This window comes from Canis aureus, chromosome 9 (genome assembly GCF_053574225.1).
Source record: "Canis aureus isolate CA01 chromosome 9, VMU_Caureus_v.1.0, whole genome shotgun sequence".
NCBI classification, from domain to species: Eukaryota; Metazoa; Chordata; class Mammalia; order Carnivora; family Canidae; genus Canis; species Canis aureus.
In genome coordinates this window covers 35597731-35615379 of record NC_135619.1, presented here as the reverse complement: position 1 = coordinate 35615379, position 17649 = coordinate 35597731, and the positions used below count along the sequence as shown (strand labels likewise).

Below are 17649 nucleotides of genomic sequence, written 5' to 3'. Positions count from 1 at the left end.
AGACTCCTAGCTGGGCACAAAGCCCAAGGCAGATCATGATCTGAGCTGAAACCAAGAGTTGGAAGCTTAACCTGAGCTACCCAGGTGCCCTTCCACCCCATACTTTATTTATTTATTTGAGAGAGAGAGAAACAATGAGCGGGGGGGGGGGGGGGGGGGCAGAGGGAGAAGCAGACTCCCCACTGAAAGACTTGTTCCCAAGATCCTGGAATCATGACCTGAGCTGAAGGCAGACACTTAACAAATTGAGCCACCTGGGCACCCTCACCCTGTACTTTAATTCAAGTGTTTATAATCTTTTGGCAAGAGTATAGAAATCATAATTTATTTAAAAAATTTTTTATATTACTTTATTCCTTGTCTATAAAAAAATTTCAAAGGAAACGACAAAATATGGGTTTACAGTTACTCATATTGCCTTTAGTATACTGATGTGTAAGGTAAGTCCCTTAATTTCCTCACGTTTTTCTGAAATTTCAAACAAAATACTCAAAACTTTTCATCTTATGTCTTACTGAGCAAAATATCAATGAACCCTCTTATATCAATAAACCACTGCAAGTCTAAGAGAGAGGACATTAAATGTGCAGATTTACCTAAGTAATGCTGTAAATATCACATTGATGAATATGTCTGAAGGCTTATCTAATTTTTAAACTTGTTAAGCAAACAAGATGACTGAACAAACCCTTTTATTATCTGTTTATGAGTATCTTTAAAAAAGTATTTTTTGTATGAATCCACAGAATACCTAGAGTCTCCAATGAATCCATATTCTTTCTGACTGTTGGTGTCTCCATTATTTTATGAGACTGGCCAAATATGATCCTTTTCAATGGAGGGTGTCCCAGAGTGAATGATAGACAGGTTAGTTGTAATCTCATTTGGGTAATAATTCTGACCAGAATACATACTCCACAAAAAAATTTTTTCCTGAAAAGGCAGTAACATATATTTATAATTTCGAAGGGTGGGAGGGAGGCAGATTTAAATTATGTAAGTAGAAGGAAATACTATTCATGTACCTCACTGAATGCAATACTGTTAATTGGTAGTCCAGATTTCTGGCTAAGTAATCTTTCTTTTAAAAAATATGGAAGGAATGTCCAATCTGACATTCCTTAAACATAGGTTTTAAATGAAACTGTTGTTCTGAGCCCACAAAATGAGCTGTTTGGAATCATCCATAAAGTCAGATGTAGAGATAGACTATAAATATAAGTAGCTCCAAAATAGGCAAAGACAATTATCATCTACCCACAGACTCAGTCTGATGATTTTTCTTTTCCAAATGAAAATGAACATCACTGTTTTCACCTGGTAATCCAAGAGTCCTACTTTTCATTTTCATTTTATTCTTTTGAATAAACATGCTTATTATTTTTTACAAAGCAACTAAGGAGTTGGCGAATTTAATTATCTACACTAAATGTGCTACAGTGGCATCTTAAAATGAGCTCACTAAATTAAAAGATACACATTTTTCTACTGACACTGATGAAACTACTTCATCAAAAAAGAAAGAGAACTTCAAATGAGGTTGCAAATAAAATAAGTCTTTTCACCAGAACTCAAGAATATCTTGCAAAATAGTCTAAACTATTTTCCATTTTAATTTAAGGACAATTTATGATGAATCAGATTCAATATGAGAAAAAATGTTTTCTATTCTCCATTTGGTTCTCACAAAGCCTCATAGGAAATCAAAAAAGACATTTCTTTGACTGGAATACATATGTTTAGAATCTAACTTGACTTAGAAAGGCAACATCCTATGAGGTTATATGAAGAAATGATCACATACTTAAAACACCATTACTGTGATCATTTTAATAACATAACCGCTATATAGTAAAAGATAGTCACATGTCAGTAGTAACAATCCAAATCAAGATTTTACACTGGGAAGAGGTATGCTGAATTTAAGGGCTCATATTAATAGAGTAAAGCAATGATACAGATGATTCATAACATTCAATAATCTAAAAGTCACTGAAGTCTGTTTCATGTGAATAAACATTTTTATGTTACCTATGACATATATTCACCAGTATATTTCCAGTAAATAAATCTTCCCAGAGAAGTTCCACCCGGATAACACAAATAACAAAAATTCTCCACTAGGTAAAGAATATGGGGTAAGGATTACAATCACCCGAACGAATGTGAAGCTCAGAATTCTATGGGTAATATATAATTGCCTTATTTTTGGTCCACAAAAATCCATGAAAGCTAGGTAAGATTCCTAAGAAAGGTACTGATTGTACAGGAGTTTTCTCACTGATGGAACACTTTTCATCTGTTGACACAATGGATAAATCAGGAGGTTACAATTTACACCACTGACACAGGTTTGCTATTGATGATAAGGTATATTTTCCTTTCCACGACGTGGTATTTGATTTTCATGTGTAGTCACATGTTTGTCTAACCCTCAATCAAAAGGCAAATAACAGAAACCTGAAATTCTTTCAGAACACACATTTGCTGTGCCTCATAAAATTCATGAACGTATTTGTCTTCAGTGCTACTTGCATGCAAAGGACCCAACATGGAGGGTACGCCACCCTCCTTCTATGCTGCAAACTCCTGCTCAATGGAAGTAGGATCGAGTAGGTAGGCCACAATGCAGCATCTAAGACTGACTGTTAAATAAATTACTATTAGTGTCATTCATAATGACGACTAAAAAACTGTAATGGATTACAGAAAAGAAGTGAGGTAAAGCAGGACACAATTAAATAGCAAATCTACCACCCGCATCCTCCCAAGTTCTAATCTTTTTGTGTCTTGTTCATGAAAATGTGTAACTGTTACCTTCTGGCTCCATCACATAAGCAACACCGATATGTTTATCTCTTCTGTGTACCTGGAAAAAGGTTAAACTGGGAAGCTAGCTACTGCTGAATCTCTCTTTCCCTAGCAGTTCACTCAACCCAGTGGCAGCAAATACACATTGAGCATCTAATATGTTCCAGATACTCTGTGGGCAAATTATAGTCAGTGGCCATTTAGAAAACAGTAGAACCTAAATTTTTCTGTTCATTTTAAAGCTGGACCGAATTAACATAAACCAATCATTTAGGGCATGGTATATTAAAGCAACACTTGGAAGCTGCCACCACTGCACCTAAAAAAATGTAAGACACGTCCATCTTTAATAAACTTGCAAGTAATCCTTTTTTCCACATTTTATAAAAACTCCCTTTCGCTCCAGATAAAATCCTACCTAGGATTGTTGTATTTCATGCGATTTAATCAAAAGGAAAACTGAGTCTAGCCTGAATTTTCAACTGCATAAATACCAACTACCAGTACACAAAAAGAAAAAGTATAAAGTATTATTCCCGATCTTAAGCCACTAAATAACATTGGGAAAAAAACTGTAGGTCTTCAAAAAAAACAACCGAAATGGAGGAAGATTATGAATAGCTTCTGTAAATAGGATATCATCCCACAAGTCCCATTAGAATTCAGATTTATGCATTAACTGATAAATAAGAAAGTTATTCAAGGTTTAGAACAATTCCTTTTGTTATATCTCATCAACTTATATCTAATTACCTAAAAGAAAAGACGCTGAACTGGGCTTTCTAGGAATCATCATCATATAAGTTCTCATGGTGTGCCAAATAACTGCATAACGGGAAACAAGATCTTCTGAAAGCAAAGCCTGGCTTAAAATTACTCCCAAATTACAAATTTTCATCATATTTTGTTTGAAATGTTTAAAAACACAGAAGACCTCAAATTAGCTTGTTACTCAAGCTACATAGTGTATTTTGTATTCAGTAGCAAACCTGAATGGTTAAAAAGTCTATTCCAGCATCTTGTTCTCAAAGGCCCTGGTCGTGGCGTGTCATCTCACTAAGTCCCTTTTAACTCAAAACTTAGAAGTTGCTGCATACTTTTTAAGACATTAAGATAACTAAATGTATATGAGGTAAGTTTAAAAGACCCAAATAACTAAAATCAGCAGAATGAGGGTATGAAACTATTTTCACCAGCATCACTACTCAATTCGATAAACAACAGAGATTTAATATTAAGTAGTCTTATGCAAAGTTATGAAACATATCTTAATACTTCAATTCCTTTAAACTGCTTTGTTTTTATGGCTTTGAAAAGTAGGAAATCTATATGAGTTACGATCTAGAATTTTACTCGTAATTTTAAGAAATATATGCATTTATTATACCATAATGACTGATGACTAGTTCCAGTGGCAAAATCTCGGCAGGAAACAGATTTAGCAATCTGAATGTTTTATAAGTTTTTGTAATTGAGGAAACTTCTCATAATCTGACATTTGTTAAAACCACTTATTAGAAATTATGCAGCACAGTAGCTGTGGAAATATGAGCTAGCTTCACAATTATAAAGTCAGCCTATGTAGCCCTTTCCTATTGTATATAGTGGCATAAACCCCACAGCGGCCTATCAGCTAACTGGCAGGCAGGGGGCTGCTCTATTCAAAGTGAGAGATACAAGCTGCAGGGCAAAAACCTGGCAGCTCCCATCTGACCCCACAATCCCCTACTGGTGACAGCTCCAAGCTCCATGGCAAATTAGGCCTTCTCATATTACAATTGGAGAAGACAGATTCCATTAGCAGTATCTGAAATTGAGTGGAGAGCTGCACTGTTATCAGACTTGACTCATAAGCACTGCTATTAATCAGAGCTATGATAGCATTTATATATTTCAAGCTATCTGCTGCCGCTGTGATATTCTGCTACAAAGGGTTGATGGGACTTAGGAAAGTGAACAATAGAGCTTTCTGGGAAAAGCAGAGTAAATCAAGAAAGTCTATGACTTCCGCACATTCTGAAGGGATTGTGGTTTACATAAATTTTCTCCCAATTGGAGATTGAGCTCTTCCTCATCTTACACATGGGATTTAGTTGTCACTCAATGGTAACAGCTGTGAAAAGGTGAAGCGGCCCACCGCTCAGAATATTGCCTTCGCTTTTAAAGCAATTAACCCATGAACAGGAGGATACCTGGTGATATCAAAGGGATTAGGCCAGGCAGTGCATTATTAACATTTCCTTGAACTAATTCTAACTCTGACTAGCTGTCAGAAAAGACTCTACAGTCTTAAAAAAGAGTTTTTGCCCTGCTTTTTTCCCCTTCAAAATGAAGTGCTGCTATTTGAGCCTAATATGTCCCTCTACTTAGAAGAAAATGCAAATGAACCAAGCTCTTAATATGCTTAACCAGTCTGAGTCAATGCAATTTTAATACAAGTATGAGAGAAATATATGATCAATTAACCAGGGATCAAGACAGATATTCTCCTGAATGGAAATTAATGCTCCAGTACTTTCCATTCTTCTTCAACTACAAAAACTTGGTGACTATTTGTTACTTATGCATAGTTACCTCTGAAATTAGGAAGAGCTTCATATTATTCTCTTTGGCAATAATCTAAAATACTCTTTGAGCTGGAAAATCCAAATGTCCCTTAAGCAGGAGATTCTACATTCTCTAAGGTATGGCATTTTAATTTTCTATTCTTTATTGAATGGAATCTGAGCTGAAGCTGTAAGAATCGCAGACACAGTGCTCAGAATCAAATATTCCTCTTCCAAAAGTTTAATCAAATTAATTTTTAGCAGCAGCGTAATATTTAGAAGTATATAACTTACAAAAAAATAAAATAGCCTGTAAGTAAAATACTGGCACAAAATAATCTGCCAGAAGATATTTAAACATCATTGAAATTGGTTGTAGGTTCTTTGTAGAAAGCAGGCATAGTTTCGATATGGCTTTATTTATCATTAATATTCATGTTCTTGGTAACCCGGTTGACATTAAGAGATCCAATGTTTTACTGTACAATGTTAACAATGTTAGAAAGTTTTTTATGCAAGTTTTGAAAAAGAGTACCTTCTAGAAAAAAAGTATTTGAAAAACTGTTTATTCAGTGGTTAGTCACTTTGTTTTAATTTCTTTTTTTTATTATTTTTGTTTTGTTTTGTTTGTTTTAATTTCTTTAAAACAAACACTGAATTTTGATTAAAAAAACTAAAATAGTCCTACTTTCGATTCACAAGAGTCCTCAACAAACACTGCTGAATGAATTCTTCTATACTTCCATTTAGCCCACAATAGTGTGGAAAGGACATGCTGACTCTTCCACCTATTGAGAAAATATTTCCTGTGCTGTTCCTACCAAAATAAATGATACAAGATCAGACCATAAGCAATTTAAATCTTCCCCAGGATAAAGAATTTTTATACAATCCTATCAACACACTCCATTCTCTTTCAGTGATACCAGAACATAAGGTAAGTATGCTGACATTTTGCGACAGTGATTTCAGTGCGCCTTCCTTATTAAAGTATATAGGACCTAGTTTGAGGCTGCTTAGAAAATAAGTTTGAAATTCAAGTACTAAGCAATGTTAAGTCATGTTCATATTAGTGACTTACATGAGCTATAACTTTTTAAATTTTGTATTAATAGAATTTGAGAATTTCAAATGTGACACTTTAGATATCATACCATCAAACTTAAAAATCATTTACTTCAATGGCCTTGAAAGAGAAAATCCCAGTTCCTACAAATCACTGTGTTATATAGTCTTAAAAACACATTAAAAGCACAGATGTACACATTAATAAAATGAATACTATTTCATATAAATGAAACATATTTCGATTAAACTCCCTTCACATAATGAATGCTGAAAAATACTCCTGAAGGGGACAATACATAAATACATACAGAAACAACTGCCACATCTTACTATATTAATTCAATAAAGTATAGTGATGCATACAGCTTTCTACGTGCTGTTTTACTCATATGCTTTCTACATCAGGGCAAAACGAATATACATGAGTTCTTGTCAACCATTAGGAAAGACTGACAAAAAAATGCAGTGTTAATGACATCTTACAGCTCTTAAAAGCAAGAGAAAGATGCAAGGAAAGCAAAAATTACATAGTAATTGGAAACAACGAATAAATTGTTCTTTCAATCTAAGTCATGTTTACTGAAAAAAAATGGAGCTTTTTACATCAACACATTTAAACAGAAATTTGCTTTTAAAATACAATCTTTGTTTAAAAGGTACAGAAGGTCTTTATGTCCACCCCAAGAGCTAAATATAGTGAATGCTATGTGAACAATTACCTGAAAAAAACCTAAACCTGTTAAAAGAATTAATTTACTGCACACCAGTCAGCACTAATCCTTCATGTACAGTAATGTTCTCTTAAGTGATGGGAGGAAAGAAAGAATAAAACTGTTTCCTGGATCAAAACCCTTCAATATTCAACAACAAAATGGAACGATGATTTGGCCTGTAAATGAATAAAGTAGTAAAATGTCGCCTAAACAAATTCTGATAAAGGAGTCAACCTGCAAAGGAATACATTTACTATACGCTGGACGGGAAGAAAGCTGTCACTGTAATGGCTGTACAAAAACTGTGTCCTGCTGTTGGGTTTATATTCACAGAAGAAAGGTTTTAAAGGTTAAGTTCAGGTCATACAACAAATGAAATTGTAACAAGCCAGCTGACATTGTATAATGTCTTCTTCCACTCAATCAATAGGCTACTGTTAGTCCTATTACCATAGAGATGGCTTGCTCTTTCCTGAAGGGTGTCTATTGTTTGACAAAACAGATTTGCCACTTGAACTACGTTGTTCCCAAAGGACTTGTACCTTGTCAATTATTTGTGTTCAAAATAATGAAGTATTTTCATATTAAAATGTATGTAAGAGATAATATTGTTAGATCCCTTTTCGGAAAGAAACTTTCCCAAGTACACTATATTAAAGCATTATTAAGATCTCTCAAATATCCAGGTTTAGTCATATTTAGAGTTTTTGATTTAAAGGCATATGTTAGCAGATATACAAACTTATCATTAAGATTGTATTTTAAAAAAAGGTCACAGGTTAAGTGTGCTAATCTAAAACCTATTATAATCAAGCATGATAATAAAAGCTATTTTAGAATGTAGACAACTCAAAGGAAAATTATTGTCCAAAGCTATTTGGATTCTGTAAAGAGAAAGATTTTTATGTATGATTTTTACAGTAGTTTTTGTGTGGAATGGTATCATCCATTAATATACTGAAAAGCATGGAAAAGTTTTAGAAAACAAATCACTTTATTTGCATAATAGCTTTTTATAGCGACATAGCATTTAAATATATGTTATGGAAATGATCATCTAAAATACAGATAAAAAATTAAAGTAAATAAAATACAGATGAATTATCAAATAAATACAAGTATTAATTTTCTTTAAATGCCTTTGTCTGAAATGCCTTGTGAAAATTATTAATTCATACATTCAATACAAGGCAAGTAGTTCTATATTTCAACCTAAAGATTTTAAAGATCAGTTTTTCTCTCAATAGAATAACAACAGATTCTTTTTTTTTTTTTTTTTTTTTTTTTTTTTAGATTCTTAATTATAAAAGACTCGGGAGAAAGAGAAGATTATTTTAATCATTTAGAAAAAGAAAGTATTCATGATACTAATCAATCCAAGCAGAGATGCTATTTTCAACAGTTCATACTGAAAGACTATCACTGAAAGAAAACCTGTAAAACTGAAACAAAAAATGAATTAAATAATATAGATACAAATGTAGTAAATGATCAACAAATGATCAACATTTGAATCTGAAAGCCTACCACAAACTTAAAAGCTTTAGAATTATAATTCTGTTAGCTTTTATCTTTCTATAAATAGAAAGGTATTTTATTCTATAAACAATTAAAAAGGAAGTTTAGAAAGAGTTTAGTCACAGGGCAAAATATTATGACTAACACAAATAAATACATTAGTCTCCAAAAGTGGCATTTGAAGTTGTCTCTTCTAGTTATACTATATTTACACACAAAAAATGTGTTTACAATAAAAACTGCAGTAGTTTTTGAAAGAAGTCTTTTAATTTGGTTCTTCCTTTGCAGGAAGTATAACTTGAATTTTTTTACTATAATCTTCTTAGGCATAGGTTAGGCTGGTTAAGAATGAAGAAGACAGGAGCAACACAGACAAATAAATTTACCAACATCCTAAACTAATGACCCATTTTTTTTAAAAGCAAGGTAGCCTTCCAAAGTAAGAAAACCTTCCATCAATGAAGTAGGGTCTAATTTGCCTATCTTCCCTACAGATTTAATGGAACAAAATGAAGCCTTACTAAAACCATATCCCAAACTGATTTCCTTAGTTAACGGCCTCATTTCAAAAAGTCTACAACATGTGCATATTTAGAATACAACATAATTAGGTATTAGCTCTGGACCTGATAGGCAGCTGCTCATCAGCAACACTGTGAGTAATTAAATGATATTTACCATTTACCAAAAGATGAACTTCATATTGTTGAATTAAACTGGTCCATCTGCATCTTAATAAAATGACAAACCTTATTAGTTCTGCCTAACCAGAGAATTGTGATAATGAACTGGTGACACCTTTACTCCATGGTAGGAAGCACAACGAACTGTGTAATCATCTGAGGGGTCAAATGCATATGAAATTACTAGAAATTAAGAAAGTGAAATCACAGGAGTGATTAGGAAAGCCATTCATGCAACAAAAGTTTTGGGTTTTTTGGTTGTTGGTTTGGTTGTTTTGTGTGTGTGTGTATGTGTGTGTGTGTCTGTGTATGTACTTAGGCCATCACAAAGCTCCATCTCCAATTAGCCAAAATTAATTTTAACTCATCAACTACTTTACCTGAAAACGGTGAAAAAAAGTAATGATGCAGCTACTGCTCCAAAGAAGCCACACAGAAGATTGACGCGGTAGGCAACTGAACCAAAAGGAAAGAGTATAATTGCTAGTTTAGCCACCAGAGTGAACAAAGGATAGCCAGGAGGATGGGCAACCTATGGAAAAATCAGCAAGTCAGAAGGTTTTCACCTACAAGACAGTCACAATGGCTTTAATTGAAAAGTAGCCCTTTTCTCAGGCAAGTTTAAGAGGCGATGACTACACGTTTGAATAGTGGTTTTCTATTGTAATCCTTTTGTGCCAATACAAATAAATATTTTCTTTAGCGGATTTGGCAGCGTCTATCACATGGTGTGTCACCTAGAGAAAGGGTGACATATTTCATTGTCAGTTCTTAAGCAGTTTGTTCTCTGGGTTCACAGTACATTAGGGTCATTTAAAAGGCTATTGAAAAAAAGCAGGTTCTGAAATTTTGTATTGGTGAGAAAGTTGAAAGACCACACTGCTATCGGATTACCACCATGCTGACAGTCCTAAGGTCTTGCCTAAAGGGATCATGCACCATAATAAAGTTTATTAAATAATAAACTTATTAAAACTGTTAACCCGATTTATTTTATTCTCCATAGCTTATACAAAATTTGGGGTGATAATAAGCCAGCTACTGTATATATAGGAAAGGCTTTGCTTTATAATTTAGTTTAATTGGATTTAAAACTTAAAGTAAATTGTCACGTACTGTACTTATAAGTTACTAAAAACTGGGGTTTGAAAATAAATTAATCTACTTTACTCCATGCTTAATTAAACTTTCTTAATTCCTAAAACTGTTAATGAGAGCATTGATTAAACAATAAAACTAATACTTACCCCAAGCTCATGTGCGGCTGTGATCAGTTCCCCTGTGAAAAAATAATGTAAAACCAATAATTACTATTAGAAAATGACACTCCTCCAAAGTTTTCAAAATCCAAATGCTTGCACTGGGGTTTTGCATTAATTTGACTGGATAAAACTGTAAATCTGTAGAGATTTAACAGCATGAAACAGTCTAAGGATATTTTCTCCCTAAGGTCTTAATGAACAAATGATCTTTGATAGTTTTTAATAACTGGTCAGTGGAAATATAGGTGAATTCTGGTTTTTAAAAAGGGCTCATTTTTCTGCCTAAGTTGTACACACTTGCAAATATATAAAAACCCTTAGAGAGTATTAGTGTAACACGCTGTATTATCCCTCCAGAAGTTAGTATAAAAATGTCTACAAAGACACAACTTCATGATAATGTAAAATGTGCAGACATCTGAGGCTTGGACACTCCATTGAATGTACCATCCTGCCCTACACTGGCATTTGAATGCCTTCTCTACATTCATTAGTTGGATATCTTTAAATGATCACCGAATACTTATTAGCTCCAGGTTATTTTGGTAAGCTCTGACTACCATAATACATTTCTTCAAACCACTAAATCATTATATTTACTTACATAGCCCTTTGTAATTCCTCACCATCAGTGATTATTTCTAAAATTATGATGCAGGAATTCAATGCTTATTTGTTAATATTTTAAGTATCCAGAGCACTCTCCGGGGACTATTTCTGACTCATTCCTATGTACTGTACTATATAGTACAATGTAAGAAATCGATGATGGCTTATGAAAGTTACTAGTATCTATTAGGAAATGTATTAATGTCCATTTTCTATCCTTCGATGGGTATCAATGCTCCTTTAATTTCTACTGTCTCAGTCACGATGTAGATCTTTACCCTCTGGCCTGGATGACAGCAAGAGCTTTGACCAGTTTTCTACTTCAATTCATCTTCATACTGAAATCACCTCTTGCCACTCCACTGCCCCAGAACAGGTCGGATTGTATTGTTAATCCATAATTTCTCAATGGCTGCTCTCTGCTCGGATTCCTCAGCACAACATGCTAGCCCTCTAATGGCTTCAAGGTCCCTTTACAAGGCATACATCAATGAAACCTATGCTCACACCAGTCAAATCTGATTACCCACTGTTCCTCTGGAATGGTTCTTTTGCACCTCTTATCACTCATTTTCTCACCCAGTATTCTCTCCTAAATCCTTCCAAGGCCTAGTTCAATTGCCACCTTCTCAGTGACACATTTCCTTTGACATACCCCTCCCCAACCTACCCCATTAGAATTAATCACCTCTTCCTCCTCCATAGAACCTGCTCTAAGCTCTCTACTTAGCACTTCTTTAGATGGCCTCTTATTCTGGTCATTTTCATTTCTGTCTCTTCTACTAAGTCGCAAATATTCCCCTACTCATTTCAGGGGTTGGTCAAGACACCACCACTGGATCTCCCTCCTCTGGTCACACAAAGAAACTAATCAAGTCCTGCACACACAGGTTGACTAAGACAAATCATATTGTCATCCTTGCTACTCAGACACCCCTATCTTAGGGTAAATGACTCCTTGCATCATGGAAGCCCCGTAAGGGCTCCCAAGACAGACACTGCTCACCTAACTCAATCACTTAAGGATACCTTTAAAGTTTTCTGGAGATATTCAAAGGCGCTTTGGAACCCAAAGACACTTGCTGTATCCTAGAGACTTTAAAAAAAAAAAATTGTGGTCTAAAAATACTTAAAGCTCACTTCCCGTTGTAACTATAAGGACATCTTATAGTTTTACTCCAGAATGGATTAGCTGCAGTCCCAAACGGTTTCAATTAGCTTTTTGATATTTCCATATGGTATGATGAAATATAGTTAAATTCAAAATTTAAAAGCCATTAATTACTCTCCTCCATGTAAAATGTATTTAGAATTGCATTTAAGATTAAGAAAAATGGCCTTTCTCTAATTTCTTACTATTAAAAAGTCACAATGTTATTCTTTATTAGAGTTCTGTTGGTATAAAAATCGGGAATGTGACAAACTTCCAATACCTACTCTTATCAAATGTTAAACTAAAATATAAATAGAAAAAATGGCTACTATTCAAAGTCTACAAATGTATCCTTGAAATAAAGCTAAAGGGAAACATTACTTTTAAAACTGAATATGAGAAAGAGAAAGAATGTGACTAGGAAGGGGAAAAGAGCCTCCTGGATGATTATTCCCAGCCCTTTACCCTAGGGTTTCCTGAATTTAAGTCCTACTACAACCTGCACCAGAATTACCTGAATGTTTTAAAATGAAGATTCCTTGACCTAACCTACCTATATTAAGACCCTCTGGCATTGGTGCTCAAGTTCCCCAAGCAATTTTGAAGTATATTCAAGTTTGAGAATTACAACCTGAGATGCAAAAGGGTGGCAAGCTCAGAGTTGTGAGATGTTTAACCTTTACAAAAACCCAGCTCCTTCTGTATTGTATTTTTTTATATTACACGATTATATTCTCATATATAAAGTCTGTTAAAGACGGTATCCTTAAAATACATAAACACCTAAATAAGCTACTTTATTTTTCCCAAGAATAACAAATAGATGTGTAGGTGAGATGCCCACACTCTCCTTCAACAAATCATGAGTATTCCCGCCCATAAATCAAGTACGTGTATCAAACAGTGCAAAAAACAATTTTGGCAGGGCTACACAATGTGATAGATTTATGGAGTATAATTCAAGAAGAAAAATACATACTTTATATTGGTTTTGAGATGTGTTCTGTTTATTGATAAAAAAATATATTTCATAAACACAACATTCAAGGAGGACAATACTTTCAACATATAAACAAGATTATCAAAGACAGGATTATACAAATTTTTCTGGAAATACTTGGAAAAGTTTATTTATCATTCCCAACAATGAACACCAAAATATTAGAAGCCACCAGCATTTAGCATCAAACTAAACCAATCAGAACACCTACAAAGTGTAGTAACTCAATGTGGATAACTTTATTCTACTGGGAAAAAAATAAGAGGCAGTATTAATAAAAACAGCAATTAGAGATTTTAAGTAGATTCTAAATATCACTATATATGTGATGATGGATTTAACAAAGAACTTAGAGCAGAGGTTAAGCCAGTATTTTCTAAAGTCCATCTACTTGAGTTTCTTTCCTTGACTGCCCCTACTTTCTGTGTGATTCTGGACACCGCGTAGCCTTACTTTTGTCAGCCACGAAAGGGAGATACTGATAGTACCCGCCTCACAGGGATAGTAAGTGGATTAAATAAAGCAACAATCCAGGTAAAGCACTTGCAACAGTGCCTGGCACAGAGTAAGTGCTCAGTGAGTGTTATTTTTATTCATCCTACTGGAAAACTTCAGGCTCGGGGAACGATGGTAATTGTCAACGTTTTTTCTTTTTCTGTTTTAAAGGTACAGAACTCCTCAATCTTTGAGTCATGTTCTCCACTATCAAACTCCCACAAACGCTGGTTATTTCTATTATGTAACGTAAGCCTTGGGAAAAATGGTTAACTCTATTCCCGACTATACTAATGCAACACTGCTTCTACTTGTTCAAGAGGACCTGAAAGAAAGAATAAAAGCAAGGATTGTAAAAGGAGCATCAAGGATCCTCAATGTGGCAGGTAGCCTGCCCCCAGCGATCCCCAACTCCTGGTGTTCCGTCTAATCCTCTCACCCTGGGGCTGGTGGGCTGTGTTTACATACTCATTGCCACAGGGCAGTGGTGTATCCATCGCTTCCAAGACTAGGTGTATGTAAAGACAGAATGTCAGGCGAAGGTGGAAGGTGCCGTTTCTTCCTCTTCCCAAGAGTCAGCTTCCCCGAGAGACCCACGTGGCAAAGAACTGGACTGAGGTTCTTAAGAAGCAAATCCTCACCCAGGGTGAGCCCTGAGAAGCCCGCAGCCCCCTGCCCACGCCAGGACAACACCCCTGTCCTGACCAGCTAGCCTGCACCTGGGCTCCTGATGCACACGGGACGTGAGACCACTAACATCTGTTGCTTTAAGCCGCTAGATTTGGGGTCATCCTGTTACGAAGCAAGAGATAAGCAGCACGTCATTTTCTTTCTTTCTTTCTTTTTTTTTTTTTTTTCAACCTACAGTTTCACTACCTGAAGTTAGAGCACTACTGGCATCACTGGACGATCATTTAACTGGGCAGCAAGACAAAAACCGAAAACCAACCGGGCTCTTGATCCTCATCCCGAGTACGTCAACCATCCCCGTTAACAAATACAGAACGACTGCTTGTGTGATGTTAACTGGGCTGTGCTTTTCTCTTTAATGGAAGCAGTTTGCTTGAAGCCGCGGCTGGCTTCCACTCTGTTCAGTGCTCTCTCCTAAACACCCTGCGTGGCCGGCTCCTTCTCAACATTCAGGTTCCCACTAGAATACCCCGCTGGGAGGCCTTCCTCCCCGCCCCCCGCCCCCCCCCCCCAGCCACCCCACATTTCCCTCCCGCACTGTTTAGTCCGGGGTCTGGGGACCGTCTCTACACGCACTACAACACTCTCCACGACACCTGATCGCCGCCACTGTTACCCCTTTAGTCTGGAACACAACAAGGACTCAGTAAGTGACATATCGGGGAGGGGGGGGGGCTAAAAAGAAACGGAAAGAGGAAAATTCGGGTCCCGAAAAAAAAAAAAAAAAAAAAGGCCTGCCCGAGTAGGGGAGGGTCGCTAAGTCCCAGCAGGTGGAACCCAACACAGCCCCTTCTCCAAAGCCGGAGAACTCCAAGACCCGCGCTACAGGAACGGCAAACAGAGGTCGATCCTGCAAACGCAGGAACCTCGCGCTGAGCCCGGGCCGGCGGGCAGGGGGTGGGGGCGGGGGCGGGGGCGCGAGCTGAGCGGCCGGCCAGGCCGGCGGGAGGGCGGCCCTGAGATACTTTACCCGAGTCTCCCCCCGGCACCGAGGGGGGCAGCGTGAGGGTGAACACGGCGGCCACGGCGGCGAACACGGCCAAGCCGCCGCGCAGGCCCCCGGAGCGCCGCGGCCCCACCCGGGCAGCTCGCCCCCCCGCCGGGCCCCTGCCGTCGCCATGGAGACCCATGGGCCCCTGGGGCCCGGGGAAGGAGGCCGCGGCAGGCCCCAGGACTCCGGCGGCCCGGAGCTTCCCGGGCGACAGGCGAGCGCAGCCCGCGCGGCGGCTTCCGGATCGGGCCTCGCGGCCCCCGCCCCGCCCCCGCCCCCACTCCGGGCCGCACCATCCTCCGCCGGGCGCGGGGAGAGGACCCGGCCCGCCTGCCACGAGGCGGCCGGGGGTTCTGCAGCAGCGCGCCACGCCGTGGGACCCGCGGGGTTATAAAGGCCTCACAGTCGCCCGCCACGAGCCAGGCCCTTCTTTTACGAAAGCAAGCCGGGGCGCGCGGCCGCCGTCTCTACGCCCTCCCCCCGTCCCCCGCCAACACTGACTTGGTCGGGTCTGACGGAGAGAGCGGCGCCGCCACCCCGGGTCGCCAGGGCCGCCTCTGCCCCCGCCGGTGTGGGGTGGAACTACACCCGAGGGCCGCGCCGGCGAGCCCGAGCCTGCGCTGTGCAAGAGCGCGCAGTGCGGCGCATCCATCGCACGCGTGGTCCCTCCGGCTTAATTGCAAGCCCGTGTGCGAATTATGAAGTCGCTCGGTTATTAGAGATTAAAATCCGCTACTTGGTCTCTCTCTCTCTCTCTTTTTTTTCCGTATACCTCGAGGAAAACTCAACTGATGAGTTGAGAAACTTGAGTTTCGCCAGTAATTCATAGGCTGCTAAAGTTGTCTCCTGCTTTAAGGAAGACGGGATATTGGGGTGGAGCCGGGACCACAGCCTGGACGATGAAACGGACCCGCCGTGCGCTGGCCCCCGGTTAGCAGCAGTGCGGAAAAGAGCGGGGACGATTGTGCAGCCGCGGAGCACAGCTCATAGGGAGATTTTTTTTTTTTAGGCTGACATTTTACATTATTAGAGTAATTATTCCGGAGTGGGAGGGAAGGAGGGCATCCTCTGGAATGCATCTCAAAATACACCAAAGCTTAGGGACAACCTAGAACGTGTCACAAGTGATCTGGCAGGAACACCGTGTCTCCACTGTAGGGTGAGATACCTACACCTACCTACATAGCTTGGTGGTTGCTACCTTAGTCTTTCCCAGGTACTTACATATGTAACTTTCTCAGCCACGTTGGGGGTTCCTGGAGGGCAGGGGCTGTGTGGGAGGCAGCTTTTAAAATAGCTCCCAATGATCCCCGGACTGCGGTGTTCATTCCTTTTTGTAATCCTTTCCCTGGTGTGGGGGCCAGAGCTCTCAGTAGCATGAGGCATGAGTGATGGATGTCACTTTGCAGATGAGGTTATAAAAGCCTGACTTCCATCGAGCCAATACAGGCTGCTTTCTATTTCTTTTCCGAAGGAGCATGCTAAGGATTAATACCATTTCCATCGTTTGCTCATGAGCTTTATAGAAAGATACTTTTTTTTTTTTTTTAATCGTGGCAAATTACTTTCAGAAGGGCATAATTCCTTGCCCATGTACGGGCAGTAGAGATCAGTGTTGGAAGTAGGAATTCGGGAGTTCTCATGCAGGGATGAGAAGGATGAATAAGTCACAAGAGGCATAGTGTATTGAGGACAAGGTTAAGGTCAAGTATTAGCCCATATCTTCATTTCTGGAACAGCAGGAGAGGAGGAGAGAACAGGGCAGAGGGGCATGTGTCCCAAGAAGCTAAAGAAGAAATGGTGACAGTGAAGTATATGTGGTCGGGTTGTCACAGAGGGGTGAAGGATGGATGAAGAGGGACAGATCTAGGTTTTGTGGGGCTTGAGTTTATACAATTTGGAGAATCCTTTAAGCAAAAAGTACAAAACTGCAGATATAAAATTAGGTACAGGCATTGGAAGGACAGGCAGTGAAACAGCTTCGTTAGCCTCACAGTTAATCTCTGGGGGTGAAGTAGGGCCAGTTCCCTGTCTGTGCCCGACTCTGCCTCTGTGGATGTAGGCTGACGCTTCCACCTGGAGCACTGGCTGCTCCAGGCTTCTCTGATAG

General features: G+C 38.6%; 1 protein-coding gene across 2 annotated transcripts in view; it reads right to left on the bottom strand.

Moving 5' to 3' along the window:
• Window positions 1–15724, bottom strand: part of TMEM260 (transmembrane protein 260) — a 73286-nt gene extending 57562 nt beyond the window's left edge. Inside the window, exons 1-3 of one of the 2 annotated variants that reach the window (XM_077909402.1) lie at window positions 15519–15724; window positions 10587–10618; window positions 9720–9871 (exon numbers count right to left, since the gene is read on the bottom strand). In XM_077909402.1, coding sequence (XP_077765528.1) covers window positions 9720–9871; window positions 10587–10618; window positions 15519–15678 — 344 coding nt within the window. In that variant the 5' untranslated portion in view covers window positions 15679–15724. The remainder of the gene's footprint in view (window positions 1–9719; window positions 9872–10586; window positions 10619–15518) is intronic. The other variant, XM_077909401.1, reaches the window with a different exon arrangement.
• Window positions 15725–17649: the final 1925 nt, after the last annotated feature.